Source organism: Carettochelys insculpta, chromosome 16 (assembly GCF_033958435.1).
Source record: "Carettochelys insculpta isolate YL-2023 chromosome 16, ASM3395843v1, whole genome shotgun sequence".
Lineage (NCBI taxonomy): Eukaryota > Metazoa > Chordata > Testudines > Carettochelyidae > Carettochelys > Carettochelys insculpta.
In genome coordinates, this window is record NC_134152.1 from 26,474,299 (window position 1) to 26,501,968 (window position 27,670).

General features: G+C 42.1%; 1 protein-coding gene across 3 annotated transcripts in view; it reads right to left on the reverse strand.

The window, feature by feature from the left end:
- CHLSN (cholesin) overlaps positions 1 to 27,670 on the reverse strand; it is a 217,730-nt gene that overhangs the window by 2,603 nt on the left and 187,457 nt on the right. For all 3 annotated transcript variants that reach the window (XM_075010321.1, XM_075010322.1, XM_075010320.1), the window contains one exon: positions 5,955 to 6,036. In XM_075010321.1, the coding sequence (XP_074866422.1) occupies positions 5,955 to 6,036 (82 nt within the window). The remainder of the gene's footprint in view (positions 1 to 5,954; positions 6,037 to 27,670) is intronic.

Consider the following 27,670-nt stretch of genomic DNA (forward strand, 5'->3'; position numbering starts at 1 on the left):
AAACCTACCTGAAGAGGAAATTAACCTGAAAGACAGTGATGAAACTAACTGTATATAAAGTGCTGTTAAATGCAAAGAGCAAAAACACTGACAAAAATAAAACTATCCTCTTGTTTTTTAATGTTTCAGTTATAGTAAATTGTAACAAGAGCAGCCCAAAATGATCAGATGCAAATATAATTTTTAGGTTGATAATACTCCTTTAATAGAAAAAAAACTCTCCCTGTAGTGAACATTTGCATTCAACAGCCTCTGTGTACTCTGCCTTAGCCAAAACATCCATGTACAATTTGCTCTTTTTTATGAAACTGTCTGTGTAGTCATATCTCGTCATGTATAATTAGATTATTATGTAATTTAAGTAAAGTGCTTAAAGGGACAATTAGTTGTCTATGCTAAACTTAGAAATTATGTGTGTGGAGAGAGTTATGTGGCTGTCTTGCTCTTTCGACTTAAAAGCTTTTAGTTTTCAGCTTCAAAGAAAGGCGCACCAAGTAAGAACCCATGTTATGCAACCATGTTAATCAAACAGTACCCTATATACCCCCTCCTCCCAAATATGCAATGGTGGTAGACAAACAATGGATTTATGGTTTTGTCCATAACTTCCACTGCCATTTATCTCATCTTTTGTGTAATTTCCTCTCTTTCGCATAGCTTCCTTGACTCTAACCTTGTCTGCATATGCCTTTACAGAATGGTTGCTGCTTTTAGACTTGCTGTGTCTACAGTAAGCAAAATAAATAAGTCACATCTTTCCTCCAAATTTAGATTATCTCCAAAGCAATATGAGAGAGTTTCTGGTTGAAAAGCTTTTGTCTTCAAAAGAATGATGCTACGCCTCCAAAGAACAGAGGGTTTGTTGTACACAATTCAAATAAATACTGTTAATAAGTGGAAATAGTTTTTGCAAAACCATTTCTTTTAATGGTGGTCTCTCTGATGTAATCTGAACTAGGCCGAGGTAATATTCCATCTGGCTATTAATGCCAGAGTTATGTAGGTGTTGAACATATTAAATGGAAATACCTACTTAAAGTGAATTAAGTATTGCCAGATCTTGAGCATTCAACAGTACTATACAACTGTGAAAGTGTTCAGTATTTACATAAATCATGTGTCCCGGAAAAGAAATAAACTAGAAAGCTCACACATTTGAATGCAATCCTGGAACAGGCCAGCTTTAAACTATGCAAGGAATCAGAACTGATAAGAAGGGAAGGACCAGATGGCTGGAGAGAGCTCAGTTCTCAGGCTGGACAGAAGGTGTGAATTCCAAGGACGTTCTCAGCAGCTCCAAGATTGGTGGCTTGTCTACCAGCAGAGTTTTCTGAAATTACTTATTTCAACATTCAAACTATGCCTGGTCTGAGAGACCCTGGAGTCTTAAAATGCACAGGATCCAGCAGTTGGTCATCTCACAGGAGTCCTGGCAGTTGCTCAACCAGACCTATGACGCCATCGGATTTTACAGAGTTGGTCCTAATTGATTTTAAAGAATGAAGCAAGTACACCTTCCTCTCTGAATCCCACATTGCCCTCCTGTAGGAGCCCCAGTAATCAAACTGGCACCGATAGACGTTCAAAGATGAAACTTTGGAAGGAACAGAAAAAGTGCTGTCTTTTGTAATGTATTCATCACTGGAACTCTTGTAGACTGTATTAGATAAAGAGGAATTTAGACATAAAAATATACTCACCAAAGTGGTCCACCATCACTGAGGTCCTGAGTAGGGAAATGTATGCACTTAACTTTATGTACTTGAGTAGCTCCTCACTCAACCACATTAAAATCAGTGGAAGTGGCCTATTTAAAGACCATTTGCAATCTGATCTGTCTAATATTAATTCAAAATGTCAGTATAAATAACTCATACTAATCTAAATGGATTAAAGAAGATACAAAAATAGAAAAAATTTCTATTTCAGAGTTGAGAAATACAGATATTCTCATCTTTTAAAAACCGGTGGTACTTGAAGATGCTATTAATCAATTTATTTCAGTGTGAACAGAAACTAACCCAAATACGAGCTGATGTAAAAACAAGGACATCATTCTGGCTTTGAAATAGCTGTTAAACAGCTGTGGAGAACATATGTTGTGTTTGGTAAGATGTTAAGGACTGTTTTAAAGGAGACACAAATTTAGAAGTACTAAGCTAATTATGCCACAGACCTGTAATTAACCTTTCATTTTTTCACTTTCTAAACATACCTATCCCAGTAAAATTAGATTAATGCTTTGTGAACTTTTCTCCTACACAATATACTGATTTTATTAATTTCTTTTCTTTTTTTTAATGTTTCTTCTCATCAAGGTAATACTTTCCATTGGCAGCTGACTTGAAATCTACACCAAATAGGCCAAAATTATTTTAGTTTTTGTTACTATAAAGTAAACTTATCAGCAAATCTTTAAATGTATGTGTTGTAAAATACAGTATTTTTCAATTCACCTAATACAAGTACTGTAGTGCATGAACTACATGAACTTTAACAAGAAAGTTGAACTTGCAAATGTAGAACTATGTACAAAAATAACTGCACCCAAAAATAAAACAATGTAAAATTTTAGTGCCTATAAGGCTGCCCAGGTCAACTTCTTGTTCAGCCAATCTCCAAGAAAGACAAGTGTGTTTTCATTTGCAGGAGACAGTAATGCTCACTTGTTTACAATGTTGCCTGAAGTATGTCTGTTCATGCTTCAAGCACCATTTCAGAAGCCATGTATGCATGCTGATTGTGGATTCTGCTTGACAATGATCCAAAGTAGCGTGGCCTGATGCATCTTCAATTTCATCATGTGAGTCAGATGCCACCAAAAGAAGGAAGGGTTTGTTTGTGGTTCATGCTCAGCAGTTTCTGTATAAGAATGGTCTAGACAGTACTTGGGTCCTGCCATGAGGGCAGGGGGCTGGACTCGATGACCTCTCAATGTCCCTTCCAGTCCTAGTATTCCATCATTCTTATGTTGATGTTTGACAGCATGCTCCATACCATATCCTTCTCTGACTCTGAAAGATGCTTCAGATTCTTAAATCTTAAGTCACGTATTGTGGCCCTCTGTAGGTACCTTTGCATTTTGTCAAATCTGCAGTGAACATATTCTTAAATGGACCACATATACTGGTATATCATGCGAGACTGCTAAAGGTTGTACCTCCCAGGTCTGACACCCTCGAGACTTCAGTAGTCCCAAATGGGGATTTTCCGGACCAGGAGAGGTTAATGCCCCCTGGTCTCTGGTCACCCCCATGCTGGCCCTCTGTCTGCGGCTTGCCACCACAGCCAAACACTGCCCCTGCCTCCCCTCCTGGGCCTAACTTCAGTATTCTGGCCCCATGGGGCTGCCAGGGTAAAATGGTGCTCCAACCCCAGTTCCCTGTGGGGTTGCCACCTCCGGTCCTGCCCTCACTGCCTGCTCTTCCCTGCGTGGGGTTGCCAGCTGCTTGCCCTCCTCCTCTGGCTCTCTGGTCCAGGAACATCCCTGGTCCTGCTGGATGTGGGATGTTGCTGGACCACAGAATGCCAGTTTTAGGGGGTGCAACCTGTGTAACATGAAATATATGGCAAAATGTGGGTAAAACAGAGCAGACAACATACAATTCTAAACCAAGGAGTCACTCACAAATTTTACTAATGCATTTTTTAAACAAGTAACATCAGCATGGAAGAATGTACCATGGAACAACAGGTAAAGTACAAAGTGGCATATGAATGTTTAGAATATCTGTCATATAAACAAACACCTCACCTGCACATGACACCGTAAATAAGAAGTGGATAGTATTATCTCCCATAAATATAAACAAACTTGTACTTAGAGATTGGCTGAACAAGAAGTAGGACTGAGTGGACTTGTAGGTTATAAGGTTTTACATGGTTCTGTTGTTCAGTGTACTTATATAATTAAAAATTCTACATTTATAAATTGTGCTTTCATGATAAAAAGATTGCACTACAGCATTTGCATGAGGTGAATTAAAAAACTATTTCTTTTGTCATTTTTACAGTGCAAATATATGTACTAAAATAAAGTGAGCAGTTTACACTTTGTATGCTGTGGTGTAACTGAAATAATTATATTAGAAAATGTAGAAAAACCTCCAACATATTTAATAAATTTCAATCAAGAATCAATGAAGAACCCACTAAGGACTGGCAAGGTCAATTGTTCTATTGTGAAGTGAAATGATCTGAAACATTCCCTCTATGCCAGAGGCTAACTGTAAATTAAATCTATTGCTTTAAAAAGGTATTAAAGTGCTGGATTCTACCACTGGTGGAAACCTAGCCTTTGATTTTTAACACAGTGCACTGACAAGCCCTTTATGATCAGTCTAAGGTCCCATATATATTGTACTGAGTGAGACATAGTATTGGCATCCCACTACCATGGCTTCAGATCTGTGTCAAAGCCTGAAAGGATCTGAAAAAGCCTCAGCAGCTTAAAAATGTGAGTATCTATGATTTCAGTATTGGGTTCCATGTTCAGATTAAGCAATATAGCTGAAATATGATCTAAATCTATCATTCATACTCAAAATGCAATACTACTTTTTGTACATTAATTATAGCAATCTAGTGTACACACACTTTCATCTGAAGTAGTGGGTCTTACGAAAGTTCGTTGACCTAAGTCTCTAAAGTGCTACAGTACTACTTGTTATTTATGAAGCTACAGAGTAACATGGTTACCCTTCTGAGACAGGAGAAAGGTGATTCCAAATAATCCATGATCTATTACAACCTTTCTTCTGAGTCTTGCCACATTAACTACAAATGATTTGAAAAGAACATTAGCAAATATTTCTTGCCAATTGCTCTGAAAGGCTACAGTAGTCAATGATTTCTAAACATCGCTGATTTTAGAATTAAATTTATACCTTGACTCTTTGTCCAGATTAAACAAAAATTACAATTGTGTTCAGATAGCACAGTAACGCTTGCCTAGCAAACTTAGGCGTACCTAACTTATAGCTATTTGCTCTAAGATATTATTTTGCTAAATAAAAAGTAACACTAACACAGAATCACAGAATCATAGGGCTGGAAGGGACCTGAGGAGGTCATCTAGTCCAGCCCCCTGCTTCAAGCAGGATCAACCCCAACTAAGTCAGCACAGCCAGGACCTTGTCCAGCCGGGACTTAAAAACCTCAAGGGATGGAGAATCCACTACCTCTCTCGGCAACACATTCCAATGCTTCACCACCCTCCTGGTGAAGTAGTTTTTCCCAATATCTAACCTACACCTCTGCCTCTTCAACTTCAGACCATTACTCCTTGTTCTGCCATCTGACACTACTGAGAACAGTTTCTCACCCTCCTCTTTAGAGCTCCCCTTCAGGAAGTTGAAGGCTGCTATTAAATCACCCCTAAGTCTTCTCTTCTGTAAACTAAACAAGCCCAAATCTCTCAGCCTATCCTCATAGGTCTTGTGCTCCAGATCCTTAATCATTTTTGTTGCTCTCCACTGAACCTGCTCCAGCACATCCACATCCTTTTTATACTGGGGGGCCCAAAATATTCAAGATGTGGCCTCACCAGTGCCGAATAGAGGGGAATAACTACTTCTCTAGATCTGCTCGAAATGCTCCTCCTAATGCACCCTAGTATGCCATTAGCCTTCTTGACTACAAGGGCTCACTGTTTACTCATATCCAGCCTTTCATCCACCAGAACCCCTAGGTCTGTTTCCATCGTACTGCTGCGGAGCCAGTCGGTCCCCAGCCTGTAACAATGTTTGGGATTCCTCCACCCCAGGACCGAATCAGATTTCTTTTGGCCCAGTCCTCCAATTTATCCAGGTCACTCTGGATTCTCTCTCTACCCTCCAACACATCTACCTCTCCTCCTAGTTTTGTCTCATCCGCAAATTTGCTGACGGTGCAATCCAGTCCCTCATCCAGGTCATTAATAAAGATTTTGAACAAAATAAAGATGTTGAACAAACCTTCTCTTTATCGTACATGTGCAAAAGAAGCCAAGTCTGCCTTGTCTTTTGAAACTTCCATTCATTTGGTTTTTTGGACCATCTGTAACAAAATAAATGACAAAATTCATTGCTCAGATAAAATGCTGGATATTAAAAATACACAGAAACTCATATAGCACTTTAATATAATAGCTAGAAGTGCTTTATAAATATTACACTAATTAAGCCTCACAATGTCCTTGTGGTCTAGGTGTTAGAATATATACTGTACAAGTAGCAAAAGTGAAGTACAGAAGAATTAAGTGACTTGCTTCGGGTGTCATGCAAGTTACTGGGACAGCAAGCAGAAGAACCCTTGCTCAAAAGACAGGATCACTTTATATTATATCAAAAAATACAGTTCGTTTAAAAAGCATGCAAAACACAAGCACAATGTCTGCAAATACTCTCCGAATGACTCATATACAAAAAATTTAACTAACAAAGTCTAATGTGTCACTGATGTGTACAATTTGCATATAGTAAGACTGCAGTATCAAAGCTGGCATATCTTGCTATAAATGTAAAGAAGAAAAACACTATGAAAGGCATGCTGCTTTCTGTCTATAAAACATAATATGCAATAATGTAATCTCTTTTTAGGAAATGGTACCAGTCAATGCACTGAGGCATTATTACACATGTAGCCCAATACACCTCACAAATGTGAAGAGTATACTCGTGGATAGATGCAAGACCTGGCATACTAAGAAGTCTTAAGATCACAAGCTACAGATGTTCATAAACAGATGCCCGAGTTATATCCTTCACACCAAATGGCAAGATTTGTCATAAATGAGGAGCTTTGGAACAGAGCAGGACAAGAATCATTTGACGTTCAAATCAAGAGAAGAAAGTGGAGATGGCTAGGCCACATTCTCAGAAAACCATCATCCAGCACAGACTGTCATAGGCATGGAATCTACAAGGAAAACACAAACGAGGAAGACCTTGAATAATGAGAAGATGATCTACTGAAAATGAGGGACAACAACTGGGGTACTCCTAGAGTCAGAAGTTTTGTCTCAAGATAGAGTGAAGCGGAGGAGACTTGTAAATGATCTATGCTCCACTCAGGCTATGTCTACACTAGCCAAAAACTTCAAAATGGCCATGCAAATGGCCATTTCGAAGTTTACTAATGAAGCGCTGAAATACATATTCAGCGCAACATTAGCATGCAGGCGGCCGCAGCACTTCAAAATTGATGCGGCTCGCTTCCGTGCGGCTTGTTCAAACAGGGCTCCTTTTCGAAAGGACCCCGCCTAACTTCGAAGTCCCCTTATTCCCATCTGCTCATAGAAGTGCCGCGGCCGCCTGCATGCTAATGAGGCGCTGAGTATGTATTTCAGCGCTTCATGAGTAAACTTCAGCTATTCATTAGTAAACTTCATTAGTAAACTTCAGCGCTTCATTAGTAAACTTCAAAATGGCCATTTTCATGGCCATTTCGAAGTTTTGGGCTAGTGTAGACACGGCCTCAGAGTACAAGGGTTAAGTCAAGTAAGGCTGCATCTACACTATAAGATAAATTCAAATTTCAAGGCTTTAGCTCAATATTAAAACTTGACTCTCTTCACATGTATTACTGTTAACTTGATTTATTGAGACATAATGCTGATTACACAATATTGATATTATGGGATGGATATAGCATCTATCTCGAATTTAAAATCTCGAATCAAGGCTAGTGGGGAAGCACCATGTCCTTAATTCAAATTTGTTAGCCTCCACAAGTGTCCCATCTGTATCTCACAAACTATGCAGTGATCTCTTAAGTATGGCTGCTTTGCTGTTCACTGCTATCATATGTGCAGGAAGAAGGTCAAAGTAAGCCCACAAAGTTTGGATTGAATTTGAATGAAAATTTGAACTGGAATTTAGCAGCCCAGACCTGCAAATAAAAAGGGTTTCCACTATGAAAAAATCCCTTTGCCCATCACATGGCACTGTGTCAGAAGCCATTGCACTGCATTGGTAGCAATTAGCAGTAGTCCTGTACTGCAATCATGACCACTCAGGGTAGTGATCTGACTAGCACTACTCAGGCTTGCAAGAGAGCCCCAGCTTGGACCCACCAGGAGATTCTGGATCTCACTGCCATTTGGGGAGACCAATCGGTGGCGGAGAGACTTTGGGTGACCAAGAGAAATGATCTGTGATCAGATGGCATGTGAGATGGCAGCCCAAGGTTACTCCCGGGACTCTATGTAGTGCTGGGTGAAGGTGAAAGAACTCCAGCAGGCCTATCAAAAGTCCGGGAAGCCAACGAGCGATCGGGGTGGCTCCACAGACCTGCTGCTATTATCAACTGCTCCACATGCTTATGGGGAACAGCTACACCACAGAGCCCAAACTGAATTATGATACTTGTGGAGGCTCTGCTATGGATGTTCTGGACAGCCCTGAGCTCTTCACCATAGGCCTGGAACTGGTTCCCTCCATGTTGGGCCCCTTCACAGCAGCCACCTCCACACTGGTCCCTGAGCCCTCTGGATCAAGCAAGTTCTGGTGAGCCTTTATTCTGCATACTAGAAGTGGGATGGGCGTGGGTATAGCTATAGGGTTTTGCACAGGTACAGGTTTGCTAGCTGTACTTCTATGCTCCTCAGAACAGCGTGTTAACGTTTCTTGGGAGGGAGCGATTCAACTGTTTGGAGATCTCCTCCACCGTCTCATTCAGGCACTGTTGTATTTTTTTCCAAGATTCTTGGTCAGGCCTGACTTGTTGGGCTTCCACAATAGCACACCTTGCCACACCAGGCAACCAGATAACAATCTGGTATCATGGCACCACACAGCATTTTAGCAAATTTTCCAGGCTTTCAGTCATGCAGCAGGAGTAGCTACTTTTTCTCCATATCTGTTACTTTTAGGAGGGTGATGACTTCTTTGGCAACCTGCAGAAGTATGGGAATATGCATTTTTTTTTAAACATGCTTCCTTCCCCTTTATATTGGCCTGCAGCAGCTGGTGGATGCACTTCAAAGCACATTATGTCAATTGTATCTTAATTTTGACCTTCATTTTCCAGACTCAGTGCCTGGTGTTGCAGGAAAAAAACAGGAGATGCAGAAAAAGAAAACAAGATCTGATCATGCAGCACATGCAAGACACTCATGCAGAGTGTAAGAACTTGACAAAGGACACTGCTCAGTGGTGTCACAGTACAGCTGAGCTGTGTCAGAGTCAAGTAAAATTCAATGAGAGAATGCTTGACCTGCAGCAGCAACAGTTGTCCAAAAGGAATGAGGCTGCGGCAAAGCATACTGAGGTCGCAGCAAAGCTTGTAATGGCCATTACTCAGCAAATGGAGATCCTGTGCTCCCTGCTTGAGTTGCAGAGGGACTCCCAAACCAGCAGGGCACCAAGCTGATATTTGCCAGCTGGAGTCCCCTCAGGAGAGGTCAACCCCCACCCTCGTTGTCAGGGTCCCCACACACGGGGAGGGAGGGCAAGGCCACCCTGCTGCTTCAGCCCCAAGGGCCACTGCAAAATGCTATTCAAGCACCCTTGAGAAGGCTTCTTTGCCCAGCCACTTAAACATCTCCTAACCCCAAAATAAAAATTCCTTTGAGCGCGGTGTGATTTCTTGTCCTGCAAGAGTTGGGGGGAGGGGGCAACACACAAACCAAAATGGGCAGGTGAGAGGAGGGTAAGTGCCGCTGAAGGCACAGCTGGGCAGTGAAACTCCATTGTCTGCGGCAGACATGCAGCTGAAGGAACCAGGTGCGGGAATGGGGGCAGGGAGGGGCAGTGAAACTTCCTTGTGCCACCAGAAGAGAGCATTCATCCATTACAACATGGTTGATTTATTGACATTACAGCAGAGACATACATAGGTACCATGTGCATTACAGATCATTCATAAAGCTGTTCCCTAAAGAGTCCTTTATTGCTGAAGCCTGAGCATGAGTACTGGTGGATGGCAGTGTAGACTGCTGAGAGTAATCCCTGCCTATTGCCTCTGCTTCAGAACACCACATAGACGGGAAACTCTCCTGGCTCGATTCACATATGATGTGCAAAATAGCACACGCTGTAATAACGGTGGGGACATTTGCTTCAGAAATGTCCAAACAGGTCAATAAACATCTGAACCTCGCTTGTCAAATGTCCAAAGGCGCATTCCACCACCATCCTACACCTGCTCAGTCTGTAATTAAACCTTTCCTTGCTGGAGTCCAGGGTTCCTGTGTAGGGTGTCATCAGGCAGCAAAGCAGAGGGTAAGCAGGGTCACCCAGTATAACAATGGGTGTCTCCACATGGCCAATCTTGATTTTCCAATCAGGGAAAAAAGACCCATCCAGGAACTTTTGGTACAGTCTCAAATTTTGGAATAAGCGTGCATTGTGAACCCTCCCTGACCAGCCAACGCCGATGTCAGTAAAACAACCTTTGTGATCTACCAACCCCTGCATGACCATGGAGAAGTACCCCTTTCAATTAATACAGTCCGATGCCAGGTGCGCCAGGGTCATGATGGGGATGTGCATGCCATCTATTGCCCCACCACAATTAGGAAAGCCCTGGGCAGCAAAGCCATCCACTATGGCCTGTACATTTCCCAGGGTCACAGTCTTCCCAAGGAGATGCTGACTGATTGCTTGGGCCAACTTCGTCACCATGGTCCCCACTGTCGATTTGCCCACCCCGAACTGATTTGCCACTGACCAATAACTGTTGGGGGTTGCAAACTTCCACAGTGCAATTGCCACTCACTTCTGCACCGTTAACACCTGCCTCATTTTGGTGTTGCTGCGCTTCCAGGCGGGTGCCAGTGCATCACAAAGTTCCATAAAGGGGGACTGGTGCATGTGAAAGTTCTACACCCACTCCTGGTCATCCCAGGACTCCAAAACAATGTAATCCCACCAACGTGTGCTAGTCTCGAGTCCGAAAATGCAGCTCCAATATCATCAATGCATTCACGGCAGCCACCAGCTCAGCATTCTTGGTCTGCAGTCGGCACGATTGCTGCCAAAAGACCATCCTTGTCATCGTCATCGTCAGCAGTAGCAGCAGCAGCACCAGGATGACAGACAAGCACCATCGAGCTTTGGAATTGAAGGACAAATTGCGTGACAGCTGCTGTGGGTTGCTGAAATGATCTGTGCTATGAGTTGGAGCATTCATGGATCCATGCTTGCGCTGGAATGCTGCAGCAGGAAATGGCACATCTCGGGTTCTTTTTTCGTGCGGTTACTTATACAGTGAATTATGAGATAGTGATTGGAATTCTGGGATAGGTACCCACAATGCACTGCTCATGCTGTCAAACTTGCATGGGGCAATGAGGATGCAAAGATTTGACATGGAGAAAAGATGTGTCAAATTTCAGAAAGCTTTGTGGACACTTTATTTGAATTCATAATATCAAGACTAAGTATTCGATTTTATTATATATCAAATTTATCTCATAGTGTAGACACAGCCTAAGTCAAGCCCAATACCAGGAAACTTACATCCTAGTAAACTAAAATTATTAGATTTTACTCTGAAGAGAAAGAAATCTCTAGTGGTAGGATGCAAATCCATCTTTAATGTTCCACTTTGTTTTAGGTAACAATACCAAGTATAGAAATCAATTGGAATGCCAGTGAGGCAAGAGTATTAACTTTGTTCAAATACTGTCAAGTCTAATAGAGCAAAATAGCCCTCACATTAATTTTTTTCTGCACTGGCAAATTAATTGTTCAGTGAATTCTGTGAAGTAGAAAAACCAAGTGATCACAAATTTGTCCAGAAGGGGTTCATGAGAACTTCTGTAAAAATACACAAATGTACAAATTAAACTTCCCTTTAACTTCACAGGTTTCAAAACGCTGACGGGGGGGAGGGAAACCTGTAGTTTCTTTCAGAGTTTTCTGTGGTAAATTAAATGGAAATCTGCTACAAGAGAGACAAAGTAAAAGAAAACAAACAGTAATGAATTGAAAAGACAAAGGGTTAATAACCCACTGACTATATTTTGTATCATCAACTAAAGGCAATTTTGCAAATTAAGAAATTGAATCCAGAAGTCTATTATGAGATATTGCAGTTAAAGAATCAAACTATTAGACAATAAATATTACAGACTGAAATAGAAGTAAGGACACTGACATAAGCTAAGATCCAAAAGTTAGGGAATCAAATACAAAAATGAAACACAAAGTAATCAAAATGCTTCAGGCAATCATGATTTAACCTTTTGTGTTGTTTAACCACGTAGTAAAGGAGCCTGCTAAAAGATTGGCTACCCTCACTATTAGATTTGTGGAGAGTAGAAAGTTAAAAACAAACAAGAAAGCAATAAAATCCAATGTTCTTCACTGGTGCTTTGTGTGCACAGACATTTATTCATTAGCATGCAACTTCTCTGCATCCAAACAGATGCACTGGCTGCAAAATGGAAAACTAGCACTCATGCAAAAATAGTTTTATAGCAATTGACTAACCAAAGTCTGTTCTTTTAAAAAACAGTATGTGGTATATTCATGATGCTGATGAAAACCATGTTTGTGCATACTACATTGAACAAATGCTTTATGAATGGTTCACTTTAATCTAGTGTACCCTCTGCAATATTATGGTCATGATCAAAGTCAGCTGTCATTTAAAGAAATTGCATGACATGTCAACAATGTTTTCCCACATATGGGTTACTGGCGCATTCACATTTTCAGAAAACAATTCTACATTTTTTAACTAGTGCTCTTGGCTGAATTGTACAGGCTGCACTCATTCTCTCAATTTTGTTGTATGCCAAACTCTGAATCCATTGTGAGCCAAGGAACCCATATTCACTGATACAGAATTAATATAATTTTCATAATAGAATTTATGTGGTTATTCCACATAATGACCCCCCTCCCGATATCCAAGTTCCAAGCTTTTAGTATATACAACATATATATTTCATTTGTACAGATGGATAAATGAGGAAGAAAACTGATAAATGACAAAAATATCACCGCTGAGATCATTAAAATGTAAGGAAAGTATTACTTCATGAGGTGCAGTATGTGGGAGAATTCTGTTAGAATTAGATAGTTAAACTTTCATTATTATTTGCATTCCCCATTCTCTAAAATACAAATAGAGGTGAAAGCCTTTCAGTACAATGTAATACAGGCAGTCAAGCAGATTGTCCAAGTCACATGCAAAGAGTTTGTTAAAGGACTTCAAGTTTTCTTGACGTATTACAGCACAAATGCAGCCTTTTTATCTGGAGTGATTTAATATCCAGTATGAATAAGACTAACTGCACACACTTCATAATAAACTCGCTTTAGAGACAATCACTCCCTTGTCATAGTTTGAATGAAGCTGGTGGTCTTTAGAATTAGCTATAACCAGCATAATGTTCATATCTAATATACGTGATTATGGCACTAAATGAAAACATGTACATGTAAATATTTTTCTCATGATGCCCACACATTTTAAATGCATCATACAGCAGCTAATTATTATTCTGTATACAGTTATTGTTTATCTTCTTTTCTAGGCACAAGCTGACTGAAAAAACATGTAGCTGACAAGCTTAATGGATCTTAAATTCATGTTCCAACACGGCTTTAAAAGAGAAGAGCAGAAGACACACAGGAAATGGAGTTCATCACAGGTTGACTCAGATAGGTCCAGGACTTTTGTGGAGAATGAGTCTCATGTGGAACACTTGCTCAAAACCTTCCAGATCCATTCACATTACAATACAACCCTGACTTTCAGTCAGTAAAGCAGATCTTCAATGACTACTATATAAAATACAATTGAGTTGTGTACTCACTGCAGCTCTCTCTAAAAAAACTCTCTTATTGTTGACATTTAACCAGCTACTTACCCATGTTTTTATTAAGAAATGCTGGGAAAATCTAAGCAGCTCTGTAATAACAGCCAGAAGGTATGAATATAATGGGCCACTGACAACATGCTTCTGGATGTTCCAGCATGCAGAGGCCTCTGAGTCAGGAAAACCAGATCCACAGGCAGATTCAGAGATTGCAGTCCACTGAGCAAAACAGAAGCATTTCAATCTGATACAGGAAGACAATCATGTGCCTGCTTAGATTGTGAGCTAGGGCAGAGTACTCATAGCTGCCATGGTTATTACCGGAGTATGCAGAAAACTGGGCGTGAACAAAAGCTACGTTCATAACCAACCATGTCACAAACGGAGTTACAAGGCTATAGTATAAACATGGCTAAAAAGGCAAAATCGAAGGAAACAAAAAATGGGAGCTCCCTCTTACCCCCATGAGAGCTACAACACAGGGCAAGATCCGGCCAACCCAAGAATACCAGGATGGGCTAAGGAAGTTTTAAGCAATCTTCTAATGAATTTATCCTCAAAGACTATGAGGCTCTCAGACACTATGGTGATGGATGCCGTAACTTAGTAGTACCAGTAAACCTTTTCCACTCCTACATCCTGGAGCGTAGGCCATTGCTGGCCATTTGCCAGCACCCTCTGTTCTGGGCGATCTTTTCCAGTTCTGACCAGGCGCAACCCGTTTCTTTAGTATCTGCCTTCTTGGGCACCCTCTATTCCTTGTGGGCTCCAACTTAAGGCTTGCCTTGTGATGTTGGTGGCTGGTTTTCTAAGGGTATGCCCAATCCATTGCCATCTTCTCTTCCTGATTTCTTTTTCGGCAGGAAGTTGATGAGTCAGTTGACAGGAAGAAAAAAAGAAATAAGCTCCCAAACTAGTTTATTAAGCAGAAGTTCAGTGTAATATTTTGTTGACTTTCAAGAGAGAAACATAATTGATTTATTGTTTTATTCTTTTAAGCATAATACCCTTCTTGGTCTTAACTTCTAACTAAAACAAAATTAGAAAAGAATTAAGGATGCACTAATATAAAATAAAGCATCTTTTCCAAACACGAACAAGCCAATTGAAATTCTGATGACCAAGATTTTTCAGACTCCATATGCAAATTTTACCATTTAAAACAAATATCGACTGCTTTTCTTTTGGGAGTTACCTTGACATTTTGCCTATTTTGTTTTGCCAAATCTTAGCTTTCCCAGATGGTAGGGAAAACACAGTCTGCCTGTTTAGAAGGCAAAGGAGTTAACTTAGTTAAGCATGAATATATTTTCTATGAAGAACTTAATTAAAAATACCTTCCTTACTCAGACATTTGGCACTTCAAAGCAAGTTGTTCAAAACAATATTTTACAATACATATATAAATAATACCCAAACATTTGTGCATCCTTTAGCTCATATCTTATTGCATCCACTTGGGAGGCAGGTAGCATGTGTGTATGTCAAGACGAATTCAGCAAGTCAATTACAGAAACAGTTGCCAACCCGCCAGGCCAATGGGTCATCCATTTGTGGCTGAAAATCCCAGGAAACTAGAGAGTTTACCATGGCAGCATGGAGGTCTGAGGAATCTGGGACAAGTTTATTTTTTGCAGAAAGGGCATTTATATGTGGTTTTCCTTTTAGACTACAATACTTGTACTAATGGAATGAGAGGTCCCTGCTCCTGTACTGTGTGGAACAAATTTAGTATTGCTAATCTTTTTGCAGCTCCATCACATTGAAAGCTTTTAAAGGCAAAACACTTGCGTTTTACGTATTTACAATTTGGTCCATTATTTTGAGTTCAACTACTTTCAGAGTGTTCCCCAGGACTGTGAAAAATGTCTCTCTTTCAAAAAGTTGGCTTCCAGATTATTTATAAAGTTAACACCAAGCCAGATCACAAGGAGCAAGCACCTTCTGGAACAGCTCCTTCTTGGGGAAGGGTGGGAAGGACAGGACCCTATGGGTGATACAACTAGAATCAATCTCTGATATTATCCATGGGGTAAGAAGAAATTTCTGTGAATGTTCAGCTTTTAATTGATGTTAGGTAAATTAGCCATATTCTAAAAAAATTCAAAATGTAAAGCATGGATACATTTGCAAAGAACTGAGTGGAAGACTATGACCCTAAGGAACCATGACTGCCCATTGGAAGAGGGACACTGTCATTGGACTGAAGCAACTCACTACATACAACACTGTATTACCATGGTATTTATCCAACAGGCATTGTGCAAGGTATCAAATGAAAGCCAATTCCATATTATTGGTTATTAATTTAATTGCAAAATAATTGAATAATCATAGAATAGAACTGGAAGGAACCTCACAAAGTCATCAAATCCAGTCCCCTGCTCTCATGACAGGACCAAGCACCTTTCAGATTAGAACTGACAGGTGTTTGTCTGACCTGTTCTAAAAAAATCGCCAAATGATGGAGATTCCACAACCTCCCAAGACAATTTATTCCAGTGGTTAACCACCTGGACAAGAAGATTATCCTAATTCCAATCTAAACTTCCTTTGCTGGAATTTAAGCCCATTACACCCTATCTAATCCTTAGATCATAAAGAGAGTAATTTTTCTTCCTCTGTCTTGTAATGCCCTTTTAGGTACTTGAAAGCTGTCACGTATCCTCTCTTTTCCAGACTAAACAAACGTAATTCTTTCAGTCCCATAGGTGATGTTTTCTTAGACCTTCAATCGTTGTTGCTCTATTCTGGATCTTCTCCCATTTGTCCAAAGGGTTCCTGAAATGCAGTGCTCAGAACTGGACATAATACTCCAATTGAGGCCTAATCAGCAGGGACTAAAGTGAAAGAATTACTTCTCATATCTTGCTTATAACACTCCTGTGAATACCTTCCAGAATATTTGCTTTTTTTCAGCTGTGTCACACTGTCAACTGCTATTTTGATTGTGATCCACTATGACCCTTAGATCCCTTTCTGCAGTACTCCTTCCTTGATATTCATTTCCCATGTTGTATACATTCCACAGACTCTTCCTTTGTAAGTGGAGTACTTTGCCTTTGTCCTTATTGAATTTCATCCTATTCACCTCAGAACATTTATCCAGTTTGTCTAGATCATTTTGAATTATAATCCAATCCTCCAAAGCACTTGCAACCTCTCACAGTTTGGTATCATCAGCACACTTTACAAGTGAGCTTTCTATGCCATTATGTGAAACGTTGATGAAGAAATTGACCAGCACCAGTACAAAAACTGATCTCTGCAGAATCCCACTCATTATGCCCTTCCAGCATGACTATGAACCATTGATAACTACTCCTGAAAATGGTTCTCCAACCAATTATGTACCCGCCTTACAGTAGCCCAATGTAGGTTGTATTTCTCTAGTTTGTTAATGAGGTTAATGCTTTATTAAAGTCCAAATATAGGACAATTACCATTTCCCCCTTTCCAAAAGGCTTGTGATAGTATTATATATAAAATAATCTATTTCCTCTGTGTGATGTTAGTAGAATGCGCCACCCTAGTCTAGGTAAAGGCAAAAAACAGGTCTGTCCTACACCAAAGAATGTGAGTTTACCTCAATTTACATATTAGCAGAAATCAAACCAGAAGTGGTTTGATCCTGAATGCAAGAGACAGGAGACTGACATCTCCTACACCAGAGAGACACAGCAGGAATTCCCATGAGGTAAGGCAGAACTGTCCCTTCCATAGGATGGTTCAGGGCAACTGCCCCAGGACCTGTGTTTTGGGGAGGGGGGGCCTGCAGCAGCCACCCCTACTATCCTATAGATGGGATCCTTGGGGCAAAGGGCAGCGTGGGAGGTTATCGGGGGTAGGGGTCGGTGGGGAAGCGTATGGCAGCAGCAGGGGTTGGGCCCCTTTACAACTGCTCTGCTTCACCAGCCATCTCCCAGCCTATTGTGCTCCACTTCACTGCAGTGGTGGTAAATGGAGTGGAGGGCAGCAGGCTGGGAGATAGGCAGCAGAGCAGACTGCTGAGTCACTCCAGCTCCTGATATTGTGAGTGTGGGTGAGTGGGGGAGGAGGGAGGCAAAAGGGAGGGTGGGCTGACCCCTGCTGCCACCCTATTCCAGGCCCCTCAGTAATCCTGAGGCTTGCGAAACTCAGGAAAGGAGGCTGTGGGGAGGAGATGGAGTGGGGGAGAGGGTGGAGGCAGGTCCTGCAGCTGTGGGGGAGGGTGGTTGCCCCAGGCCACACCCCCCTCTCGGGACAACCCTGGACAAAGGCAATCCTTTTGGGGACATGAAGAAAAGAGAGAGACTCCATCTTTATCTGTCACCTTAGGAGACAAAGAAACCAAGCAATCTAATCTCTGTGATGGGTCCTGCTGGGTAAAAAGCTGGAAAGGAGACTGGGGGTGAGAGAAACCATCTTGAACAGACTGTATTTGCTAGAGTAAATTTTAGACTTTCAGATTTTATCATCTCCTCGTTAACACTTTTACCTCTCTCATAATTCATGTTCTTTTGTTAATAAACTTGTTTTGCTTTTGTTATAAATCATCAGTGCTGGGTCTACAGAAACTAAGCCACTCTGCACTGGACAGGGAAAGATGGAAAGAAATAGCGAAGGAGACATTGGACACCAACAGACGCTGAGCCCATCGTTTTTGATGATCAGTGCTGCAAGTTCAATGAAGTTTGTGCTTAGAACGTTTTGCTGTCTTGTTTTCGTGTCGGGATCCAGTTGTGGACTAGTCCCTGCAGTAGAATGACTTAGGGATGAACTTGGGGCTAGAAAAGTCAGATTACAACGAGTAACCAGGTTAGGCAAAGGCACAGTGAGACTTGTGGGCTGCTGGAAGCCTGTTTGGATCAGCGCTCTGGTCCAAAGGTGCACAGCCACAAGACACCCAGGGTTACAAGACAGATGGTGACCAAACCCCACAGTGGACTGCAGGGTGAAATTCAAAATGTCTCATAGGACATGAAGTAAAATTGTAGACAATACACTAAAACTGTAGTACTCACACAGACACCAACGTCACGTTTATTATACTAGTAATTTTTCTTATACACTGAACTTTTTTTGTCCATTTTTGGGAAAGTGAATGTGCTTATATTGCTATTCTCAAACACAATGTTTGCAAAATAGACAGCTATACTAAATTACGTCCCTGATAAGGTTGCTCCAGAGTTTTTGGATGATCAAAAGATAAATGTCATTCTTGGAGCTCCTGCCAGAAGAGAATTTTCTGAAATTGCAAAGAGACCTTAGAATCAATACCATGTTTTTGGCAGAACAGCTTTAATGGCAACACTGCCAATCTGTGGTTTTAAAAACGGCTTTTAATATGTTCTTCCATCTGGTTCAGACACAGAATACTGGCTAGAGTTCTCTGCAGAAGGGAAAAAACGATTACATTTTTTCTTGGCAGCAAGGTAAACATCATACAGAGAAAAAGAAACAAAGCTGTCAAAAAGTGCTTCTTTTAATATCTTATTTCTGCTCAAGTGTCTAGTAAAAGGGCAGGTGATACCTGCATAGCAGACAAAATTAGGGCCCATAAAACATTAAAAGGTAAAAGAAAAATCCTGACAAGCCCTGAAGCAAAGAACATGATTATATCTGTAGAAAGAAAAATGGGCACCAACCAAACTCCTCCTTGTGTAGCCAGAAGGTCCCAGTTCATCTGATCTAACTGGAACCAAGGCCAGGTCAGATAATTAAAAAATCAGATAATCCGGACAGTGGGGAAGCATGAGGCTGCAGCACCATCTAGCAGCCGCAAGAATCATCACTCACTTTTGGACCTGTGTGCGTTGGTTGTTAGTTAATGTGGACAGCCAGATAATGGAGGGTCAGATAAATGGGGTTCTACTGTATATTTTTATTGATAGTAATACTAATTCTTTGTATTACAGTTGCATTTAGGGATGGAACCATCCCTGCGGCTCATTGCTCTAGGTCCTAAACAAATGAACAGAGGCAGACAATCCTTGCTTTGAAGAATGTATTGACTAAATATATAAGACCAATCAAGGATGGGAAAGGAAACTGGCTCAGAGACTTGACTTGATGACTCAAAAACCACAGCACATCAGTGAGACACCCAAGAGGAGAACCTAGGTCTCCTGAACCTGAATTAATGCTCCGACCCTTGGAAAACACTGCCTCGTCTCATTTTTTTTTTGTTAATTTTAATTCAAGATGCCACAAACAGCATTAAACTGGAGAGATCTGTAGTTGATTTTGAATAGATCCCTTTATAGTGCAGCTGGCAGTGAGACTTCAAAAATATGTTTTCACCCTAGAAATCTAGAGAGTAGTAGTAATACAGAGAACTTAATATGTTCCTTCCTGTAGCAACAAAGAACTACCACCTATTAGGCAACAAAGACCAAAGGTGATTTGCATGATTCCTAACATGCTGTCAATGTACATTGCCAACATACATGAACAGGAGAAAAGATGGGGCAGAACAACCTTGCTAGCAAAAGCATAATTCTTCTTCTTCCTTGACAGCATATCTTCTTTTATTCCATAGAAGCCCTCCAGAATTTTGCCTGTCTTATCTGTATCCTGAGATGAATATATTACCAGATACAGTGAAGATGCGGCAAAATTGATCTCTCTGGCTTGGCCATTGACCCTGGTACTCCACACAATAGACACATTGGTGCGAGCCTGAACAGCCCCCATCTTGTCTAGGGAGCAAAGTTGATCCTGATGTTAATTCTAGGTATGCTAATGGGGTAGCTAGAATTGTGTATCTGGGATCGACTTTGTTCCCTACTGTAGATCAGGCTTTAGTATTGTGCATTGCTAGGTATACCTGTCTGTTTTCGAGAGTATGTAAATATCCGGCAATCTTCTGGTCATGGGGCTGCCGGATATGAAAGAGTTTACTGTACTACCTGGATGATGTGTTAAAGTTTTTCTGTCCAGATGTCAGTCTTTTTCCACATGTCATTCTGATCACCCTGATAACAAGATCAGCAGTGTGAGTGCATATGGCAATGTGAAAAAAGAGAAGAAAATAACTAACATTCTTTCCCTCCCATGAAGAACATCTGGGGCTGGGGAGGTTTGAAGAAGGAAAGGGGCCCCTTTTGTTGGCATGCATAAAGCCAACTGCAAGCAAGATCATTCGCAACTACTGCCAGTAATCTGTCTCATTTATAAAAATACTTTATAATGATTGCATGAAAGATACATTACCAGCCTCAGGAAAAACATAAGGTCTCACTTTCTTCTCCTCCTCCTCCTCCCCCGCCACCCCCATATTACCACAGTGTCACAAGCTGATTCCTGTATTACAATATTCCTGGTGAGGTCTGATACCTTGGCTGGAACCGACTGCTTGTTTTGGCAGATTCTGAGTGATCAGGGGCATCGGGGGTGGGGTGTTTGAGGTTGGTTTCGCTTTATGTTCTAAAACTTATTGTCAGCCTTTTTTCCTTCTACCCAGTTACAGAACCAGGGTAGGAAAGATGTGGTAGCTTTACATGTAAGAGCAAATCTGAAAATAATTTGTTAAAAACCACATACTATATATCTGGACAGATTACAAGTGCTCAGATATAGCTGTCGTCTTCCTTCATTTTTCCAGTTGGATCATTTTAAAATCAAAGATGATGCTGTCTCTTGGAGGCTTTAAGGGATATATCCACAAAGGGACGTAGGTGCTTAATGGCCACTGTTGCGGCAAAGTCCAAAATTTAGATCCTCCAAACCTCTGCTCAGCTGCTGCTACTCCTGTGGGAACTTAAGTATACACCAGTAGAGTCACCAGGGCGCCAACACTTCTGTCAACATGCACGCACAAAACCACCTGAATCCTGACACTGCTGAGTTGCTTGTCAACTAAGTGGTGGTAGATTTCCCAAACTACATACCCCATCTCCACCAGCACCACTAGCAGGTTCAAGTTTCTTTTCCAAATCAAGTGAGGATTTGAAACTGGACCACGCACTTTCCTCACTAACAACTAGGCTATTGAGTATAAGGGGGTAGCAGAGCACCAGCACCTTCTCCTACATATTTACATCAGGAAGGGCAGATTTGGTTTAGGCAGCTAACTCCAGGTGGGTTTATAGCTGTGAATCCTGAACAGAGTCATGCACCTTCCTCTGGACCACAGTAAGGCGCCAAAGCTCCTTTGAGTGGCGGAGCTTAGGTTCCTGCCTCTGCTTCACATATCCCATTGGTGAGTTTAAGATGTCTGGCTTCTGTGAATCGCATTTTCAGATGCCTCTTGCATCCTATGCATTAAATAGGGAGCTTGGGTACCTAACTCAGGGTTGTGACTTTCACTTGGGTGGCAGCATTGGGTGGCAACACTGGGCATTGCAAGGCTGTGCCTAAAGGTCTTTAGTGGATGTAACTCTAAGTAGTACATTAGATACGGTACTACCTAGCACTATCTGGAAGACAGATTTAAGATGTCTATAACATTTGACAGCCAAATGGAGGCATTTGAACAACCCTTACCTATGATACATTTTAGAGAGTTAGCCTGTTTGATCCAGAAATCCTCCTAAGTGGTAAGAGCTTTCTTTTATCATAACAAAGCAAGGTCAGGGTTTGGTTGTGCCAGGAAAATGGGATGTGCTTGGAATGAGATTTCTGTCTCTTTTCTGTTTGGATTTAGGAGAAGAATCAACAAATCAAGTACAATTCTCAAACCTGAAATAACTCAGCAACTGTTGAAAGAGACTCAATCAGAGGCAAAAGTCAGCCAGTGCACCTTAGTGTGCTGCTTGGGTAAGAAGGAACCCATCGCCCGGGGCACTCAGCTGCAGGACATGGTGGTGCGTATTCATAGCCTGGCTTCCAGAGTTCTCCTACAGGCTGCCACACAGTAAGGAGCAGGCAGATGATAGGACAGGAAGTCTGGCTGCCACTCCCATGCAGGACAGCCCCAGCTCCAGCCCTTCCACCCTCTATGGGGTGGGGAGAGGCTGAAGCTCCCTCCCCCAAGATTTGCATGGGGATGTTTCTTGCTGTTCCCCTTTGTCACTCTCAGGAAGCAAGAGGAAAGTGCAGTTTGCTTCATTCCTCTCTCACCGCACACACCCCTCCACACACACCAATCCCCTGCCCTGAGACATTCCTGCCCTGACTCCTGCACCCTCTCTCATTTCCACCCCCTATCATGAGCCCCTACTCACCCCCAACCCCGACTCCTGCACCCCCACACACCCCTACCTGCCCTGAGCCCCTCCTCAACCTCAACCCTAACTCCTGCACCACACATCCCCAGCTGTTAGCCCCTTCCTAACCGTCATCCCTGATTCCTACACCCCATGCTCCCTGCCCTGAGCCTCTCCTGACCCCCCAACTCTGACTCCTGCACCCCACAACAACCCCATGCCCTGAACTCCTCCTCTTCTTCCCAACCCTGACTCCTGCACTCCGCCACATCCAGACCCTGCCCTGAAACACTCCTCACATCCCACCCTGACTCCTGCACCCTTCAAGCCCCGCACAGTGCCTGCCCTGACTCCTTCACCCCCTATGCCACCGACACACCCTAATTCCCTGACTAGAGTCCTCCCACCCCCTGCACTTCAGACTAAACTGAAATTTCTGACAGGTATTGCCTAATCCAGTGCTTCCCAAATGGAGTTAGTTTTCCATGAAGTGAAAATAAGAGTTCTGCGAGAAAATTCCATTACAATGGCTGACTTCTCTGCAGCTCTCTCTTCTGCTGTCACTGAAACAGTAGAACTAAAGTGAATTGATTTAACAGCTGGCAGGAGGGATCCAGCTGTTAAACCAACTGAATTTACTTCCATTATTTCAGCGGTGGCGAGGCAGGGAGCTGGACAGAGCCCCTCACTTGCCCTACAACCCAAACGGCCACACCCCTACGGTAGACGTGGCTCATCTCACCCCTGCCAGTGGAACACCTCCATGCCAGCCTTCCTTCCGCTGGGCACAGGTGACCACCCGACGTAGACTCCCCAGTCAGCTCCACAGATGGGTTAGTCCTGGGGGCCAATTTGGGGCTGAGGTGGGCTAATCTTGAGGAAGTGGGGGTAGACTTGAGGCTGAGAGGGGTTAAGCCTGGGGATGGGGGAATGGGTTTGTGGATGGGGAGAGGATTTTGGGGTTGAGGCAGGTAAACCCTGGAGATGGGGAGTGGGTTTGGGGGCTGAGAGGGGTAGAGCCTAGGAGTGGGAATCTGCAAAAATCTTTTGAGTTTAAAAGAGTTCCATAGTCTAATAAAATTGGGAAACACTGGTCTAATCACAACTCCCAATCTCCTGCACTGGAGGTCCATACTCAGAAGGGTTGTGATACAACAGCAGGAAATTTGTTACTTTCACCCCTGTACTGAACCAAGATGAGACAGAAAAATAGGATGAATCTGGAATAAGACTGCTTCTCAGTAAAACTTACAGGAAAGAGATGAAAACAGAGAGCTTTGCAGTAGCTTTTGCTCAGAGCTCCAGTATGAGAAAGGAGAAAATCCAGTTGAGTGTCTTTGGGTTAAGCTTAGAGATGGAAGTAATAGAGGTGATGTTGTAGTTGGTGTCTGTTATAGACCGCCAGATCAGGGAGATGAGATAGATGAGGCTTTCTTCAGGCAGCTAAGTGAAGCTTCCAAATCACAGGCCCTCGTTCTCATGGGAGACTTTAATCATCCAGACATTTGTTGGAAGACCAATGCATCAGCACAGACAATCCAGGAAGTTTTGGAGAATGCTGGGGATAACTTCTTGGTACAAGTGCTGAAGGAACCGACCAGGGGCCATGCGCAACTTGACCTGCTGCTCACAAACAGGGAAGAGCCAGTAGAAGAAATACAAGTGGGAGGGAACCGGGGCTGCAGCAACCATGAGATCATAGATTTCATGATCCGGACAAAAGGAAGAAAGGTGAGCAATACATACAGACTCTTGATTTCAGAAGAGCAGACTGACTCCCTGAGAGAACAGATGAGCAGGATCCCTTGGGAAATGAATATGAAGGGGAAAAGAGTTGAAGAGAATTGGCAGTATTTTAAAGAAGTCTTACTGAAGGCACACGAACAAACAATCCCAGTGCATAGTAAGAAATTCAAACATGGTAGGCAACCAGCTTGGCTTAACAGAGAAATCCTTGGCTATCTTAAATTAAAAAAGGATGCATACAAGAAATGGAAACGTGTACAGTTGTCTAAGGAGGAGTATAACCATACGGCTGGAGAATGCCGGGCAGTAATCAGGAAAGCGAAAGCACAATTGGAACTGCAGCTGGCAAGGGATGTGAAAACTACCAAGAAGGGTTTCTACAGGCATGTGAACAATAAACAGGTTATCACAGAAGGTGTGGGGCCATTACTGGATGAGGGAGGTAACCTAGTGAAATATGATGCAGGAAAAGCTGCAGTACTCAATGTTTTTTTTGCCTCAGTCTTCATGGACAAAGTCAGCTTCCACATGACGGTCCTAGATGATGCAGTATGGGAAGATGGAGAACAGCCATCTATGGGGAAGGAACAAGTTCTGAGCTATCTAGAAAAACTAGATGTGCACAAGTCCATGGGTCTGGATTTAATGCACCCCAGGGTACTGAGGGAATTGGCAGAGGTCATTGCTGAACCTTTGGCCATTATCCTTGAAGACTCCTGGAGATCAGGGGAGATACCGGATAACTGGAAGAAGGCAAATGTAGTGACCATCTTTAAAAAATGAAAGAAGGACAATCCAGTGAACTATAGACTAGTCAGTCTTACCTCAATCCCTGGGAGAATAATGGAGGGAATCCTCAAGGAATCCATTTCGGAGCACTTGGAAGAGGGGAAAGAGATCAAAAGTAGCCAATATGGATTCACCAAGGGCAAGTCCTGCCTGACCAATCTGATTAGCTTCTATGATGAGGTAACAAGCTCTGTGGACATGGGGAAGTCATTGGATGTGATATACCTTGACTTCAGCAAGGCTTCTCATATGGTCTCCCACAACATTCTTGTCCATCAGTTAAGGAAATATGGATTGGATCCTTGGACTATAAGATGGATAGAAAGCTAGCTTGATGGTCAGGCCCAACGGGTAGTGGTCAATGGCTCAATATCTGGATGGTGGTCTGTTTCAAGCGGAGTGCCGCAAGGCTCGGTTCTGGGGCCGGTGTTATTCAACATCTTTATTAATGACCTGGATGAGGGACTTGATTGCACCCTCAGCAAGTTTGCGGTTGACACAAAACTAGGGGGAGAGGTAGATTCATTAGAGGGTAGAGAGAGAATCCAGAGGGACCTGGATAAATTGGAGGACTGGGCCAAAAGAAACCTGATGCAGTTCAATAAGGAGAAGTGTAGAGTCCTGCACCTGGGGCGGAAGAATCCCAAACACTGTTACAGGCTGGGGACCGACTGGTCAGCAGCAGTTCGATGGAAAGGGACCTCAGGATTATGGTGGATGAAAGGCTGGATATGAGTAAACAGTGAGCCCTTGCAGCCAAGAAGGCTAACGGCATACTAGGGTGCATTAGGAGGAGCATTTCGAGCAGATCTAGAGAAGTAGTTATTCCTCTTTATTCAGCATTGGTGAGGCCACATCTGGAATAGTGTGTCCAGTTTTGGGCCCCCAGTATAAAAAGGATGTGGATTTGGTGGATCAGATTCAGCGAAGTGCAAAAAAAATGATTAAGGGTCTGGAGCACAAGACCTATGAGGATAGGCTGAGGGGTTTGGGCTTGTTTAGTTTACAGAAGAGGAGACTTAGGGGTGATTTAATAGCAGCCTTCAACTTCCTGAAGGCGAGCACTAAAAAGGAGGGTGAGAAACTGTTCTCAGTGGTGTCAGATGGCAGAACAAGGAGTAACGGTCTGAAGTTGAAGAGGCAGAGGTGTAGGTTAGATATTAGGAAAAACTACTTCACCAGGCGGGTGATGAAGCATTGGAATGTGTTGCCTAGAGAGGTGGTGGATTCTCCATCCCTTGAGGTTTTTTAAGTCCCAGCTGGACAAGGTCCTGGCTGGGATGACTTAATTGGGGTTGATCATGTTTGAAGCAGGGGGCTGGACTAGATGACCTCCTGAGGTCCCTTCCAGCCTAGGGATTCTGTGATTCTGTGCTCTGTTTTGGCGCAGCTAAATCAATGCTTAAGGTTTGAAAACTAGAAGAAAATATTATTGGAAACCAAATGGGCTACAGCCCTTTTTTGTTAAAACATTGCAAAGGAGAAGAGTTTATAGGGATGAAGAAAAAAAATACACTTGATGGAATTCCCATTTTTAAATATGTACTGAAAAAAATTAAATGGAAAAATTTTAACAATCCCTTTTTTGAAAGACATAACAATTAACTTTATAAATATAACTATAGTTTTGAAAATACAATAATTTAATAAAGCATGTACATTTTCCTTTTATTTAAGGAAAAAACCTCCACTTAATTGAGTTAAGAACCTGAGCAACGCTGGGAGCATCTTCTAGTAGTCTCATAAGTTTACAATCACCACCTCTGAGAACAGTCTGACGACTACTGATTTTCCAATCAGATGGTCAAGATATTCCTGTCGATATGGAATATGAGCCATTTCACTGGGTCTTTCTGAAGACTGGTTAGTCGACATGTAGCAGCATGGTTCCAGATAGAGATATATCAAACGATACTGATCCAGCTCTACTTATATCAATTTTAAATTTCCAGTGATTTTACTGCTGCCAGCCTGACTTGAAGTAATTATAGTTGGTATGTGTGGGAATAAAGTGGGAGTAACAGAGGTGGGAATGAGATAATCTACTAGTAGCTGTTATGAAGAAGTCAAATATTAATTAAAATAAATTATATAGTCATCTGAACCTTGCTAGTCCTTTGAGCAAAAAAAAAGTGCAGTGGTTAAGACTATCAACCACTTATAACTTTTCCTAAGGAAATACCTAGGTCATGTTTTTGTGCCTACCAAACCTGAAAGTGTTGTCACAAGAAGAAAAAAACCAAACCTCATGAAA